The sequence below is a fragment of the Gracilinanus agilis genome, chromosome 2, assembly GCF_016433145.1.
Source record: "Gracilinanus agilis isolate LMUSP501 chromosome 2, AgileGrace, whole genome shotgun sequence".
Lineage (NCBI taxonomy): Eukaryota > Metazoa > Chordata > Mammalia > Didelphimorphia > Didelphidae > Gracilinanus > Gracilinanus agilis.
Window position 1 is genome coordinate 509,490,797 of NC_058131.1, and position 17,122 is coordinate 509,507,918.

A 17,122-nucleotide genomic window follows, 5' to 3' on the forward strand; every position below is an offset into this window, starting at 1 on the left:
CCTCTTTTTGTTTTTAAAGGCCTTATGAATTCCCTCTCCCTTCTCCCCTCCCTTTTTTGACCTTCCCACTCCCCTGCTCCCCTTGGTTTATCCCTTCTGACTTTCTCAGTAGGGTTAGATAGAGTTTTTTATCCCAATGGATAATAAAGCTACTCTTCCCTCTCCGGGTTGATTACACTAAGAGTAAGGCTTGATTATTACCTCTTTATGCTCTCTTCCTCTCCTTCTTATAATAGTATTTGTCCCCTCTCCATCCCATGCCCTCTTTGTGTGTAATAGAATATTCTATTTTCTTATTCACTCAAGTTTCTCTTGGTGTTCCCTGCTATTTACCCCCTCTTTCCCATCCCCCACGCCATCTTAGATTATTTAGTGTTCCATCCTCACCCTGTGAATTATTCTTCTGATTACTATAATAGTGAATATTATAATAGTGAATAGAGTTCACTACAGAGAATTATACATAACATTTCTCTACATAGGAATACAGATAATTAGATCTCACTGAGGCCCTTAAAAAGGCAAATTTAAAAATTATAAGTTTTCTTTCTTTCCCCTCTGTATCTTATTTACCTTTTCAGGTTTCTCTCGATTTTTGTGGTTCAATGTCAAACTTTCCATTTAGCCCTGGTCTTTTCGGTGCAAATACCTGGAATTCTTCAATTTTGTTGAATGCCCATACTTTCCCCTGGAAATATATAGTCAGTTTTGATGGGTAGTTGATCCGTGGCTGCAGGCCCAGCTCTCTTGCCTTTCTGAATATCGTATTCCAAGCCTTATGGTCTTTTAGCGTGGAGGCTGCCAGATCCTGTGTGATCCTGATTGGTGCTCCTTGATATTTGAATTGTCTCTTTCTGGCTTCTTGTAAGATTTTTTCTTTTGCTTGAAAGCTTTTGAATTTGGCAATAATATTTCTAACCGATTTCTTCTCTGGGTCAAATGTAGTGGGTGTTCTATGAATCCTTTCGATGTCTATATTGCCCTCTTGTTGTAGTACTTCAGGGCAATTTTGCTGAATAATTTCTTTTAGTACGGAGTCCAGGTTTCTATTAATTTCTGGTTTTTCTGGAAGACCAATTATTCTCAAATTGTCTCTTCTAGACCGGTTTTCTTGGTCTGTCACTCTCTCATTGAGATATTTCATGTTTCCTTCTATTTTTTCAGTCTTTTGACTTTGTTTTATTTGTTCTTGTTGTCTTGAGAGATCATTAGCTTCCAATTGCTGGATTCTAGCCTTTAGGGATTGATTTTCGGCTATAATCTTTCTGTTTTCGGCCATAATCTTCTGGAATTCCTTTTCAATCTGGTCATTTCTGGTGTTCAATTGCAAGATTTTACCTTTTAAACAGTTATTTTCTTGCCAGATCTCTTCCATTTTCCTCAAAATCTCAGTTTTGAATTCTTCCATAGCTTGTGAGGAGTTTTCCTTATTTGAGGAGGGTCCGGATGCTTGTTTGTTCTCCTCCTCTGTTTGCTCGGTTGTCTGGATTTTCTCTGTGTAAAAGTTGTCGAGTGTTAAGGGCTTCTTTTTCTTGTTGTTATTCTTTCTCTTCTGAGTTTCCTGAGGTTGGGTAGCCATCATTAGCCCAGCAGCTTCTCAGGTTTATCCTCGCGCTCAGTGTCTGTCCGCGGTCTATTGGTACCTGAGGTCTGAGTTCTGGTTTTTTCCAAGGTCAAGCCCCCTAGTGGACCCCTTTGCTTGATCCTCTGCAGGAGGTTCCTTTACAAGTCTCAGGGTGCTGCTTCCACAGTCATATACCGGTCTGCACTGGTTCCCCACTCAGGTTTTCAGAGCTTTAGTTCCTGGCTGTGTCTGCCTCCACCCACGCCTCCTCCAGTGCCTGTGCGCTCTGCGCTGGGCGTCCACTCTCTGCCCTCGCGCTCAGATTTCGCTTGCGTTCTCTGGCTTATTGGGGTCCTAAATCTTGCTGCTCTCAGGAACAGGCCCCGGAGCTGCCAATGACTTGATGGGTGCCCCAAACTTGCTCTATTTCTTTTTAGCTGGCTTCAGAGCTATAGATTTTGCGTGTGGAGGGGGTGGGGGTGGTGTGGTTGCTCAGCCCGCGATTTAGTGAGAGCCCTTTATAGCCTGGAAATGTCTCGATTCCACGTACCTTCCACGCTGTGCCCTGTTGTGGGGTTCCTCCGTTCGTCTGGACTTGTTTTTATGTCCCCTTGAGGAGTTTTGTGTGTTTCGGTCAGGAGAGGTTAAGAGCTGCTTCTTACTCTGCCGCCATCTTAACCCGGAATCCCTCCTTCCCAGCAGTTTTTGTCAAATAGTGAGTTCTTGCCCCCAAAGCTGGGGTCTTTGGGTTTATTGTAACACCAGCTTGCTGAGGCCATTCACTCCTAGTCTATTCCATTGATCCACCCTTCTGCTTCTTAGCCAGTAGCATATTGTTTTGATGACCACTACTTTATAGTACAGTTTAAGATCTCGTCCTGCTAGGCCACCTTCCTTCACACTTTTTTTCATTATTTCCCTTGATATTCTTGATCTTTTGTTCTTCCATATGAACTTTGTTATAATTTTTTTCTAATTTTATAAAAATGTTTTTTGGTAGTTTGATAGGTATGGCACTGAACAAGTAAATTAATTTGGATAGGATTGTCATTTTTATTATAATAGCGCATCCTATCCATAAACAACTAATGTTTTTCCAATTATTTAGATCTAGTTTTAATTGTGTGAAAAGTGTTTTGTAGTTGTGATCACATAATTCCTGTTTTTATCTTGGTAGATAGATTCCTAAATATTTTATGATGTCTAGAGTGATTTTAAATTGAGTTTCTCTTTCTAATTTCTGCTGCTGAGTTTTTGTTGGAAACATGTAGAAATGGAAAAATATTCTAAATAAAAATTAAATTAAAAAATAAATTAAAATGTGGACAAAAAAAAGAAATAGAAATAGGGTAATTCCATACTTAGAAAATTCAGTGACACTCAAGATGCATAAAAAGATAAAGTTAAAGATTTCGATAAAGTTCAATTGAGTATATTAATAACCAGGTGACAATTTAAATATTTAAGATAATACTTGAAATACTTAAGGTACTTAACATATGCAAGATACTTAAAGTATTTATGAATTTTATCACTTATAGAGCAATGAAAAGTATATATATAGAAAGAAGGGAACTGAATAGGATTGACTGATATTCAAAAAGAAATCAAGGAACAGGAATGAGTAACAAATGGAGAGATAAGAAAAGTATAGAGAGAAATAGCTAAACTATCTCTCCTGAAGAGGTGTATAAGAGTAAATATAGTTGTTTTTGGTGGGGCAGTGGGCTATGCTTACTCTGATCAGAATTAACTCAAAGTAGCAGCAACACTATAAACTATAAAAACCTATCTTACCCTATAGGAAAGAAAGGGTGTAGGTTACTAAGGGAAGGGAGGAGATGAAAAAAGCAGGGCAAATTGGGGGAGTTAGTGGTTGGAAAGAAAACATCTGTGAATAAAGAAAGGCTGAAAGGAGAAAAAATAAGGGTAAATGGGAAAAATATGATGAAGGGAAACACTTAATTAGCCATCACAAATGTAAATGAATGGGATGAATTCACCCATAAAACAAAAAAACGATAGCAGAATAGATGAAAAACCAGAATCCCACAAAATGCCATCAACAAGAAATGCATTTAAACAATATGAAAATATGTATTCCATGAAAGCATCATATCAGAATATTTACCACTGGGGGTGGGGAGTGATGGAAGGAGAAAATTTGAATCCTAAAATGTAAGAAAACAATTGTTAAAAATTGTTTCTATCTGTAACTGGAAAAAAAGATTAGCCCAGAAGAATGAAGTAACTAACAATCTTAAGAATTAGCAACTTTCCATGAGTAGAGTAGTGTCCCTGATGATCTAGCCAGTAGCTATGGTATCTCTAGGATCAAGATGACAAAGAGGATTCCTTAGGTGTAAAGCAAAATCCAAAGACTAAGCAGGCAAAGGTTGGCTAGACACTTCAGTCTCTCACGATGTGGTTATACCAAGCTCCCCGAAATTCTTTCAGTGGGAGTAAGGTGGATGAGGTAAAGGGGACAGTTATGTAAATCCAAGCCAAACCCTGTTGGAGGTCAAACAAAAGCAGTTATCCAGTGAAACAAAGGGACATCATATCCTAGTCACACTTAAGGAAGCATTTGTGTGGACATAGGTAAAAAACTGCATTTCAAAATACTTTCTTTTTCCCCATATAGGATTACATTCTTATAAGAAAATGGGACAAAGCAGATTTCATCCTGTTGGTGTGTACTTTGACCATGTGGGAAGTGACACTTTAGTTTATCTAACTAATTCCAGTTTGGATGGTATAGCGGTTACTGTTGCATTTAGTAATAATTCACTCATACAGGTCAGTGATGTATGTGCTGATAATGTGTAAAATATTTTTAAAATACAAATAAAGCATAGAATTGCAGGGTTAACAACTTCTTTGCAGGTAGATGATGCACTACTTTGAAGCATAAGCATGTTAGCCTAAAATATATGCACATAGCTGAATGGTCTTTAATGATAATATAGTACCCTAATCATGAAAATAAGCACTAACCAGTTTGGAATCAATGAATTTTTCTGGAGGGAAGTATTTTTATTTTAACATTTTTTAAACCCTCACCTTTCCATCTTGGAGTCAATACTGTGTATTTTCTGAGAATTGTCTTCATTGACTTAAAAAAAGGCTTACAAGATAGAATTTTTTTATTATGAGCCTTTTGGGATAGTTTTGCATCATTGTATTGCTGAAAATAGCTCTTTCATTCCTCTTTTATGTCTAATAATTTGCCCTATTCTATTTCCCCTTCCTCATCCCAACACATTTCTCTTTCTCATGCATTAATTTAAGTTTTTGTATCATCACATTATATTCAACCCTCACCTTCTGTCTATGCACACTCCAACTAACAACCCTAATAATGAAAAAGTTCTTTGGCATTATGAGATTCATCTCCTCATGTATGGAGGTTCACAGTTTTACCTTTTTGAATGTCTTTTGCTCTATCTTTCCTGTTTACCTTTTTATGTTTTTCTTGAGTTTTCTATTTAAGAGTCAGATTTTCCATTAAGCTCTGGTATTTTTATTAGAAATATTTTCAAGGTCTCTATTTAACTTCCCTCCTCCTTGGCCCTTCCAAAGGATTATACTCAGTTTTACTGGGTAAGTGATACTTGGTTTTAGTCCTAGCTTCTTTGCCCTCTGGAATATCATATTCCTGACCCACTTATTCTTTATTATAGAAGCTGATACCCTGACTATGACTCCATGATATTTGAATTGTTTCTTTTTAGCTGCTTGTAATATTTTCCCCTTGACCTGGGAATTTCGGAATTTGACTATACTATTCTTGGGAGTTAACCTTTTGGAATCCCTTTTAAGAGATTATCAGTGGATTCTATCAATTTCTATTTTGTCCTCTAGTTCTAAGAATAGATCTATGATTCCTTGAAAGATAATAGAACTATGGGTGCCAAAATCTACAGTTTGCAGAAATAGAAGTTAAATATCTAGGACACTTCATTAGTGAAGGGTGAAGGAGGTTAGACTCAGCCCTAGTGTCTTCAATTTTGCAATTTGAACTCCCTCAGACAAAAAAGAACTTAAGGAAGTTTTGAGGATTGGTGAATTATTGTACACTCTGGATAGATGAGTATGCAACATATACAAAGCCTTTGTATGCTCATCTCTTAGGAGAAGTTCCAGATCCCATAGAATAGAATGCAGAAGGAGAAGAAAATTTTTCAGAATTGAAAAAGGCATTAAAATCAGCCCCAGTATTGGCCTTACCTTTTTACCTGTTTGTGGATCAAGTGGATCAAGGAATAGCCTTGGGGGTCCTTGCACAAACATGGGGCAGGCAGATGCAATTATGTTTTGAGAGGATGGTCAATATGTATACAATCAATTGCTGTCAAAGAAGTTTTGCTAGAAGAAAGCAGAAAAATGACTTTTGGAGGAAGTCTAATGGTCTCCTCACTTAATCAATGCAATCCTACACCAAAGGGCTGGAAGGTGACTTACTAATTCTTGGATATTGAGATATGAAGCCATCTTATTGGAAAAAGATCTAGTCCTTACAACAGATTCAAACTTGAATCCTGCCAAGTTCTCGTAGGGGACTGGAAAAGAAAATCATGAAGAGATTGAACATGATTGTTTAGATATTATTGATTTCTAAACAAAAGCCAAGGAGGATTTACATGAAAAACCTATCCCTTGAGAAGTGAATCTGTTTATAGGTGGATCCTCATGACTAATAGATGGAAAAAGGAGAGATGGTTATGAAATTGTTGACGGTGATAAAGTAGCCTTAGTAGATCAAGGCCGTCTTCCGAGCACTTGGTCAGCACGAATTTGTGAGCTCTATGCTCTAAATTAGGCTCTGAAAATGCTGGGAGGCCAAGGAGGAAACATACACTGATTCAAAGTATGCTTGGGGAGTAGTGCTTATATTTGGAAAAACTTGGAATGAAAAAGGAATGATTTCTAGTAAGGGAAAAGAGCACACATTGAACTGATAAAGAAAGTGTTTGAGAAATATGTTAGAGTTAACATTTGACTATGATCCATGTAAATGGGCATCAAAAAAATAACTCCTTTGAAGCTAGATGAAATAGATTAGCAAATGAAGAAGCTAGGAAAGCTGGAATTGAAAAAGATGAGGTTGCAATGCATTCTTGCCTGAAGATGTAGGAAAACCAGTCTTTACAGAGGCAGAGATATATAAGATGAAAGCTATAGGAGGAAAAGAAATGGAGGATGGCAAATGGTTTCTGCCTGATGGAAGAGAGATAATCAAGCTATAGCTAGAGGAATTTTATGTCTTTTGCACCAAGAAAGCCATAGGGGGTTCCAGAATATATGTGACCTAATTTTTGCAAAATATATGTGCACTGGATTTATACACTGATGCAAAACAAGTGGTGGATTCCTGCTTGATTTGCAAGAAGATTAATAAACACACCTTCTGGTGTGGAATCTCTTTTCTGGCAGGTAACTATAAATAGGAATGTGAATTGGATTAATTACATTTACCACAAGCAACAGGTTTATAAACTATGCTAGGGTTGCAATTATAGGTTTAGCTCAGTAATTGGATGCAAGCTGTCTGATGACATGGGATAATAGAGTTGCCTTGGACATGACTGGCAAAGGAAGGAGAAGTTTCTGTTATGATAGGAGAATCTTGCTGTAACTATATACCTAATAATACATCCCCAAATGGATCTATCACAAGGGACTTGGAGAGCTAAGTGTTCTCTCAGAAGAATTGAAGAAAAATTCAAAGGTATCTACTTTAGCTAAAGTGTAATAATTTTTTCCAATCCTTTACTTTTATTTTGCATGTATCTCCCTATTTTAAATGTGTTCCTTGTAGATAGCACATGTTTTTTGTTTTGTTTTGTTTTTAATCCGCTCTGCTATACTTTTTTCTTTTATGGATCAGTTAATCCCATTCACATTTACACATAAGATGACTAATTGTGTATTTCCCTCCATCTTATTTTTATCCTATTTATCCTTCAATCATTCATTTTAGCTTTTCCTTGTTCACAAATATTTTGCTTCTGATTATCATTCCCCCCGTTTGCTTTTCTTTTTGTCTATCCTCACATTAAGTTTCTATAGCTAGCTGAGAATAGATGTTATTCCAATGAGTAAAGTTCAAGCATTACCCACCACATTCCCCATCTTCTCATCTACTTTATTGACTCTTAGGTCCATTTCATGTGAGATAATTTACCCCCTTCTATCTTTTCTTTTCTCCCTGGGTGTTCATCTTTTCTGCCTCATGATTTTTTTTTAATATCAACTCATCTTAATTAGGTTTCTATGTATACTTTATTTACTGTCCTAATTATGAAATTTTCTCAAGTGTTCTAAGCACTTTAAATATCTGGAATATACTTTAAGTACTTTATATGATGCAAATATCATATATGTGCATACACATATATACACAATATACATGACACAAATATATAAATTCATTGTAAAAGTTAAATTTAGTGGTTAGACTTAAATTATATGAAATAACGTGATTGCTGAAATTATTACATCTCATGTCAGAAGTTTATTTACCAAATTAGAGGGGAAATAATAAAGTAGAGAAATGTGAGAGAAGTTAGAGAAAATACCTATACTAATTCTCAGCCAGGAGGGCCGGTAGTGAGTAACTACAAGGCCTCCTCCAAGATGGAAGCTAGTCTCTTAGGAAATTAGGAAAGGAGTCAGCCCTTTTCACTTGCCCAATGAAGTAGTCCAGGAGTCAGAATCTAAGTTGAAGTCATAGTTCACGCTGCAGTCTCCAGTAAAGTTCCCTTAAAGACTTTCTCCAGGAGACACTCTCCATAAGATTCAAATTCACCAGACTACCCAAGCCTAAGGATTTTGTGGCTTTTACAGTGTTTTCCTGTCCCTGCCCCTTTTCACAGGGGCCAATCACAGTTTCCAAATTGTCCAGCACTGCTCAGGGGCAGTGTCTGTGGGATTGATCTAACACCACTAAAGGTGTTAACTCTCCTCCAAGGATTCACACATTTCTGAGTGTGTGAACTCTTAAGTGTGAACTCAAAAAGTTTCTGGTTGTTTGAGTTAAAAAAAAGGGTAGAGCTCTCCTGTATCTTATTGGCTTCTCACCTAGTTCAAGCTTGTGTTGATTCCATCAAAAGATAGACAAAGAAGAGTTAATCCTGTCCTCACAATCTTAAATTATTGTTAACCAAAGTTTTAACTCCAACTAGGCAAGGAGAACAAAGGATTCCCTTTTCACAAGTGTAAACTCAGAATAGACAAAGAGAACCAAGAATTTCCTTTTACGACATAACATACATATATACATATATTTATATATCTTAAGTATTTTAACTACCACCTTCCCAGTTTTGAATGTACTCAAATAAATCTTATTGAAACTCTTGTTTTCACTTTCCTCTTTATAACTTTTTATATATCTCTTGAGTATCACATCTGCTTATTTAATTTTTTTTTTAGCTCTAAGGTTTTTTTTCCATGAATATCTGAAAATCACCTGTTTCATCAAATATCACCTTTTCCCTCTGGAGAGTTCTGCTCTGTTTCATTGGGTATATGATTCTTGCTTGTAGTCTGAGATCTTTGCCTTTCAGAATATCATATTCCATGCTTTCCAGTTCTTTAATATAGAAGCTGCCAGGTCTTGTGTAATCTTGACTGTTTCTCCATGAATTCTTTCTGGTTGCTTTCAGTCCTTTCCCCTTGGTCTGGGAGTTTTTGAATTTTGCTCTAATAGTTGGGCAGTTTTATATTAAGGTCTCTTTCAGGAGTTAATCCATGAATTCTTTCCATTTTTATTTTTCCCTCTTGTCTGAGGATAGCAAGAAAGTTTTCCCCAATGATTTGAAGTGTGATGTTCAGACTTTTTTTTAATCAAAGCTTTCAAGTGTAAGGGTGAAGGGTTTTATGGGTTCAATATATTAAATATGGTCACCAGAGGATTGAACTATTATCAATCCTCAATTAAAAATAATCTCAAATCAAAATTGACTTTTATGGAAATTTATTTACATGAGAAGAGAGAGAGGAGATATGGAAATAAGAATCTATCCCACTGATTAGTCCAGGTAGATCTTAACCCTCAGCTGAGGTTTAAAGGGCCTGAGGCCCAGAGGTGAATGGAGCAAACTCCACTCACAGAGTCTATAAAAGGAAGTTTCCCAATAGAAGTTCAGGAAGATTCAGTCTTTAAACTCACCACATGGAACAGTCTTGGTCATGAACCAGCAAAGCTTCCCTCAGGTCCCCTTCGCCAAACCAGCTGAGCCTCACTCACTCACTCCCTCCTTGGAAGGGCTATATATATATATATCACTTCCAGTACCTTCCCTTAGCCTTCGTGTCCAATCACAATAGACGTTTTCTCATAGAAAGTGTAGGGGGAGGTCCATTGATTCTTATTGTTACTCACTCTAGCACATGTGGGTTAGGACCTCCCAGAATTAGAAGGTACTCTCACCTTTGGTGATTAAATCTAAAGATGGGCAGTGTAGTCTTAATTTAATTATCACACAAGTATTACAATGATTCTCAGATATTGTCTCCTGGATCTATTTTCCTAGTCAATTGTTTTTTCCAGTGAGGTATTTCAGCTTTTCTTCTTTTTTTCATTCTTTTGATTTTACCTCATTGTTTCCTGATGCCTTATATAATCATTAGGTTCCATTTGCTCACTTCTAATTTTGAAGAAGTTATTTTCTTCCTTGAGCTTTTGTATTTCCTTTGCCATTTGGCTCATTCTGATCTTTAGAGAGTTGTTTTCTTGTGTTTATGTGTGTTTGTGTGTGTTTTGACCTTCATTTCCTTTTGGCCCATTACAATTTCCAAGTTGTTGAATCTTTCCATCATCTATTACTTAATTTTTAAACTTCTTTTTAAGTTCTTCCAGGTGGTCTTTCAGGGCCTGAAATCATTTTCCATTTTTTCTTTGAGGTTTCACATGTTTCCTTTTTGAAATTATTGTCTTCTGAGTTTCTTCCATGTAATTAAAGTAACTTTTTAAACTTAGGTTTTTTCTTTGTCTTTTAGTCATTTTTCTAGTTATTATTTTATTTCTCCTTATTACCTTGTCTTATTACCTTATTACCTTATTACCTGTTGAGGTTCTGCTTTGTACCTAGGATGGAGGAATGACCTGTCTAAGCTTGCAGCGAAGCCTTCTCTAGAGCTTAGGGTAGATCTGACTGTCTTTGTGTCCTTTAGTGTGCTCTTCCAGGGATTGACTGACTTCTTCCTACTTTTTATTTTTATTTTTTTAAAAACCCTTACCTTCTGTCTTAGAATCAATACTATATATTGGTTCCAAGGCAGAAGAATGGTAAGAGCGAGGCAATTGGGGTTAAGTAACTTGCCCAGGGTCACACAGCTAGGAAGTATCTGAGGCAAGATTTGGAATCAGGACTTCTCCTATATCCAGGCCTGGCTCTTTAACCCCTGAGCCACCTAACTGCCCCTTTCCTTCTACTTTTAAAAAATTAATGTCGTATATTGGTTCCAAGGTAGAATAGCAGTAAGGACTAGGCAATGGGAGTTATCCCAGGATCACAAAACTAGAAAGTGTCTGAGGTCAAGTTTGAACCCAGGACTTTATGTCTCCAGGTCAATTCACTAAGCCACCTAACTGCCCCTAGCCAGTTCCTTCTTGTATGGAGACTTCTGTCTCATAGTTTGTAGCAAAGCAGTTTTTTTTAACCAAATGGATTCCATTCTCTCTGCTTTCAGTTTCCCAGTTGTTTCCTACATTGGGTTGTTTCCTGCTCTGTGTGTTTGTTACATCAGACCACTTGGAAGTATGTGTGACTGGTGTTGAGCTGGTGTCCATGCTTTCATTTAGGAACCTCAGGCCATGTGGAAATGGTTTGGCCTAGCAATTGGGCTGTTCCCCCACTCTTCTGTTTCATTTCCTTAGACTATTTGGCAGCTTCTAAGACTCTTCCCTGCTCTACTTTTTCATTACCTCAGGTCATATGGAAGTGGGTAAGGCTGGTGCTGAACTGCTTCTTCCCTCTGTTGGTTTCATTGCCTCAGATGATGAGTAGGGCTACTCTTGGCTCTGAAGTTTCCTTACCTCTGGCTTCTCTGGGGCTTTCCTTGTCTGCTAGTTTGTTGCTTCAGGCTGCTTGGGGGCTAACCCTATATATATATCCCTCCCACTACCATATGTACTATGAAAGCTTCCTCCAATACAGTGCTCACTATGCTAATCCCTCCAGACATGTTCCTCTTGCAAGCTTTCACTTGTTTTGAGACCCTTTATTTTCTATTTTTATCAATTTATTTTTTATAAATGATATCTATTTTCTAATTTACGTGAACTGAATATTATTATTCTGCCATTTCAGCTCCCAGCATGTTTTTTTTCATGACAGAAGAATAAAATCTAATATCCTTTAGGTACTGAATCATTTTGCTTCTAAAAAAATCTACATTCAGGCTTTTCAAATCTATATTCCCCACTACTATCCATACCAACTGGGTCATTTCAGACACAGAGAGTACCAATAATTGAAGGCTCAATAAATTCTCATCCCATAGCAAAATCTCACTCTTAATAGAGATTATAGGAAGAGAGGAGATATAAAGTTTCTTTACTCTGCATCAAAGATTATACAGTCCCTTGCACACATAAGGGAGTCAGGTGGAATATGATGAATAAAGAGGGCATCACGTGTTACTCAGAAAAGCACAAATGTTCTGAATTATAACATTATATAATTTATTAAATGAGGACTTTTTTCATTTATATTTAAATATAAAAGCAGAATGTTTAAAATATGGATTACTTTTTCCCCCTTTCCAGGTTGAAGAAGATATAAAATTTAAAACTGCATTAGCTCCACAGTACATCACAACGACTCAAGTGTTATTCTTTGCATATGTACCCAAGAATTCTCCAGCAGCTTTGAGTCATGACTTACAATTTCGTGAACGTCATGTTGGCAGAAGACTCCAGTTAAAGTAGATTATTATTTATTTCAGATTGTTGACTTTACTATTGGTTTCTGTTGTTTTCTGAAGGTCACATCCCATAGATTTAAATCAGGGCCCTTGGGATCTATAGAATCAATATAATTGATTGATTTATAGTTAACTAAGTGATTATAGCAAAGTATTGGCTGATAAGAAGTACAGCTATCTAAGAGGCAAGTGAGGTGATGGATATCAGTTTCGACAATGCCACTCATGGAGAAGATCTAGTAATAATCCATTAAATGAAATACCCACATCTGAAAGGTGGGAAAGGACACAATTTATGTTCCAGCTCAGTATTTTGGAGTTAAGACATATGAAGTATGAGTTGGAATAGTTGTACACATAGAGCAGAATGTAGTAATTGAGAAGAACCCTTAAGTTGAGGAATCAAAACAAAATGACAAAACTAGAAGGAAAAGGTAACATATGTGATCACAGTCAGAATTCCAAAAGATTTTAATAGAATGTTGGACTGAATCTAATAAAATGAAATAAGTATAACTGAAATTTTACTTCTGGGTTAAAAAATTCAACTTTCACAAGAGTAAAATGGGGGAGATAGAAGTTTGTCTGAAATGAGATCTTGGGAATTTAGGGGACTACAAGTTCATTATGCAACAACTGGGTTCTTTGGGCACTTAAGTGGTACAGTGAATAGAGTCTTGAGTCTTAAGAATTGAGTTCAAATCTATTCTTAAACACTTTTCTGGCTATATAGCCCTGGGAAAGTCACTTAACTTCTGCTTGCCTCAGGTTCTTCAACTGTAAAATGGAAATATTAATAGAACCTAATTGTCAGGAATCTTATGAGGACCAAATGAAATAATATTTATAAAACACAAGATCTGGATCATAAGAGGTACTTACTTGTTCCTTTCCCTTTTGTAGTAACTAACGGAATCTTAACCTTTAAAAATAAAGTGTACAGAATTAGGAAGGTGATTGTTTCCCTCTATTATGCTCTAGGTTAGAGCAGGAGTGGTGCAATTACATTAGTTCTGGCTACATTTTTGAGGGAACATTGACAAACTAGAGGGTGTCCAGAGGAAGGCAACTAGGATGATGAAAGGCCTATGATAATTGGCTAAAAGAATTGGGTAAGTATAAGTATTGTGGAGTACAGGACACTTACACAGACAAAATATTATCCTTCATTTATTTGTAGGTCTGTCATGTGGAATGAAAATTAGATTTAATTCTACTTAGTCTCAGAGAATAGAGATAATGATGTTACAGGTGGAGAACTAATTAATGGGTTTCAGGTGAAGAAAATGGTTTATCACCCAGCAGACTCATTCATTGTGCTGAATCTCACTGAGATCAAGACTATAACAGATGGAAATGGGAGCAAAAAGAACAATGAGAGATAGAAAACTAATGCTGGTTGGAGAGCCTTGAAGAAATGATTTCCTCCATCAGGGTTGGAGAGTAGCCAGGCTTTTAACACCCTGCAACTTCAGAAATTACAATAATTTAAGGAAACCTGATAAATTACTTGAAAAATGATTCATAAATATATGGTATGGTCCAAAAAAAAAACAGTGCAAAAATGCTGCTGACCATAGAGTCGTATTGACTAAAGATCACAGAACATTTACTTTTGCATAACTAATTAATTAGTTAGTGGCCACATATTAGGGATATCTTTTGTCACTTTTGAGCATTGTAAAGGTTAAAATTATGATTGGACTGAATATATAAAGGTATGGTTGTTGAAATTAATTACTCAAGTCAAAATGACTTTTATGGTAGTTTATTTACAAAATAGAAAGAGTGAAAGTATGGAAAATGAAAGAGAGAAAGAGAGAAAGAGAGAGAGAGAGAGAGAGAGAGAGAGAGAGAGAGAGAGAAAGAATTCGGCCTGGTCGGAGCCAGGTAGGGCTTCAGAGGCCCCAACAAAGGGGGGCCCAGAGGTATATTAAACAAGGGTTCTAGCCAAGAGGCCTCCTCCAAGATGAGGGGCCTCTCCGGAGGCTAGTCATTCCAGAAAAGCCAGGAAAGGGAGAGTCAGCCTTTTCACTCACCCACGTGGCAGTCCAAAGGGAAGTAGTCTGAGGTTCCAAGGCCAAATTCAAAGGGGAAAAAGCTGATCATGGGAAGTTACCACCATTTTTAAAGACAGTTTTTACATCACTTCCTATGCCTTCCTTCCACTTTTACGTGGACCAATGGCAGCTTTTATTTTGCTTCAGACTGCCCAGGGGGCAGTCAGTTATTTTGATTTATCACTTGCTAGCACATGTGGGTCATAAACCTCCCCTTAATCCTTAAGTGGGGGTGGATACATTTCTGGTGGCTAAAATATAAAGAATAAGTAAACACAGCATGTGGGGAGATTGGAACATGAGAAACGGTGAATACTTGGTTCCATAATGATGAATTCCCTCTGCAAGGGCTCCCTAATATAGGTCAGCCATGGAAGGATGAAATTCCTAAAACAAACGAGTTTGTTGGCCTTAGTCTATGTCATTTAAGCAAGTGCCCTTCTGTCTTAGACCCAGCCTGTGTCAGTAGCAAGCTGTTCTTATCATTTGAGCAAAACCCATCTAAGCGATATTAGGCTTTTGCCATGGGCTTTCCTGTTGCACTACTGTATAAGCACGAGCATACCAAGTGGTGAGATTTCAGTAGGAGTGCAGGATTTGAGTGGGAGATCACAATGACTCTCTCAGTGAATATGGTTATCATAAAAGTCAATGTCCAGAGGATGATGGGAGAAGGCTGGTGATGACACTCTTTCTTAGTAAGGAGGCTTGTATATCACTCCTGAAATGTGAGTTTGATAGAAAGTTGATGACCAACATATGAGGGTGCTAGAGAAATAGAAATGTACTAGATTTCTTTCACAGGGAAAAAAAGAACATTTAGCCTACCATGGGTCTTAAGTAACTTCCTATTCCAAATGGATATGAGGAGCTAATTGACATCAAGAAGTATATTGCTATTATCTTAAGTGGTTGCTAAAAGGTCATTTAGGGTGTTCTCATGTCCATGGGAGCTGAGGGAGTGCAAAACTACTAGAAGATGCACCCTGATGTCCTGGGAGTTGTTACCTTAGCATGGTTGGCACATTATGATGTCCTGGTACCCAAATGGCTATTCCCATCAATCTTTGTATATTGTGGTATGAATGCAAATCTTTGGAGTTCATAAGCCATCTCATCTATTTAACTCCAAAAAGTATTAGATCCTTAAAGGAATGAAAACTATTTTCTTCCTAGGAATGGAGATGAGAGAAGTCAGAATGCTTCAGTGCCCTAATTCCCTTTATGATAGCCCTGTGTCAACCATGAGGAAGGCAAATGGTATTTGGTAGCTTATTAATGGGATAAACCAGAGGTAAATAAAATCAAAGCAATTGTTGAGGCCACTCCTGACCTAATTAATGCTGTGGTGCTGATGTTCTTCCTCTCAAAAGTTGTTTGTGAGGCATGCCAGCACCTATCAATACATTGTATATCCTCTGCTGAACTGAACAAGATTAATAACCTTACAAGAATAGAAGAGACTAAAGATCGATTACCAATTTGAGCCTTGTAGAACATGAGGTCACTCCCTTTTCTTAGTTTTTCTTTGAAGACTCCTATCTCTATACTACAATTCCCAATTTACCTACCCCATTCCATTGCCATCATCATGATCACTGTTATCTTTTTTTTTCTGATGGGGTTCAGACAGAAATAGTCAGAGGGCAAACGAAAAGCCTTCTATTATTCTTGTTTCAATTAATGTTCTGGGAACCTTTGCAGAGGTGGTTAAACTCACTGAGATGATTGAAATTTAAGCTAATTTTTTGTGGACTCATTGAAGCTTCTTTAGGATAGATCCAACAGCCATTGAGATGGGAGGAATGATATGTAATTTGTCCTCTTTCTACATGGTTTTAATATCTTCCATTAGTCTCTGTCAAAAACTTGTTATTCCATGCAGCTTAGAGATTATGATAAATATTTGTTATGCCAATACTTGTTAAAATGTTTTTACTGAATTTTATGAATCAATGTTATATCCAGCTATCCTTGTGGTTGTGAACAATATAATTCCATCTCTAATTACGCTCTAGTACCTGTATTGCTTACCTGCTGAATCCTCAGGGACATATGGGGATTTGAATTTTTTGAAATGCAGTTCATAATTTATCTGTTGATTTGTGAGGTTTCCATTATATCATTTTAGCCACTTGACTATGTCTTTCTAGGTATTGTTGTTGTGTTGATTTAGTTGCATTTGACTCTTACTGACCCTTTTTGGGGTTTTCTTAGCAAAGATATGGAGTATGCTTTTTCCTTCTCCAGATCATTTTACAGATGAGGAACTGAGGCAAGCAGAGTTAAGTGACTTACCCAGGGTCACATAGCTAGTAAGTGTCTGAGATCAGATTTAAACTGAGGTTCTCCTGACTCCAGAGCTGAAATTTTATCCACCATGTCACCTAGCTACTGTCATTCTAGGTATAGGGTAGATGCCAAGCAATTTCAACCATCAGTGACATGTAACACAGTTTCCATCATTTCAATGCATGATATAGGCAGATAAATTTGGGGCCCTTAAAGAAAATTTTTATGTAATTTCAAGGGGTAATGACTTGATCTAGAGTCATTATCATGA

The 17,122-nt window shown here is 37.0% G+C and overlaps 1 protein-coding gene across 1 annotated transcript in view; it reads left to right on the forward strand.

The window, feature by feature from the left end:
* LOC123234049 (cation channel sperm-associated protein subunit beta-like) overlaps positions 1 to 17,122 on the forward strand; it is a 218,449-nt gene that overhangs the window by 100,643 nt on the left and 100,684 nt on the right. Inside the window, exons 15-16 of the mRNA XM_044660000.1 lie at positions 4,209 to 4,363; positions 12,342 to 12,499. Of these exons, the coding sequence (XP_044515935.1) occupies positions 4,209 to 4,363; positions 12,342 to 12,499 (313 nt within the window). The remainder of the gene's footprint in view (positions 1 to 4,208; positions 4,364 to 12,341; positions 12,500 to 17,122) is intronic.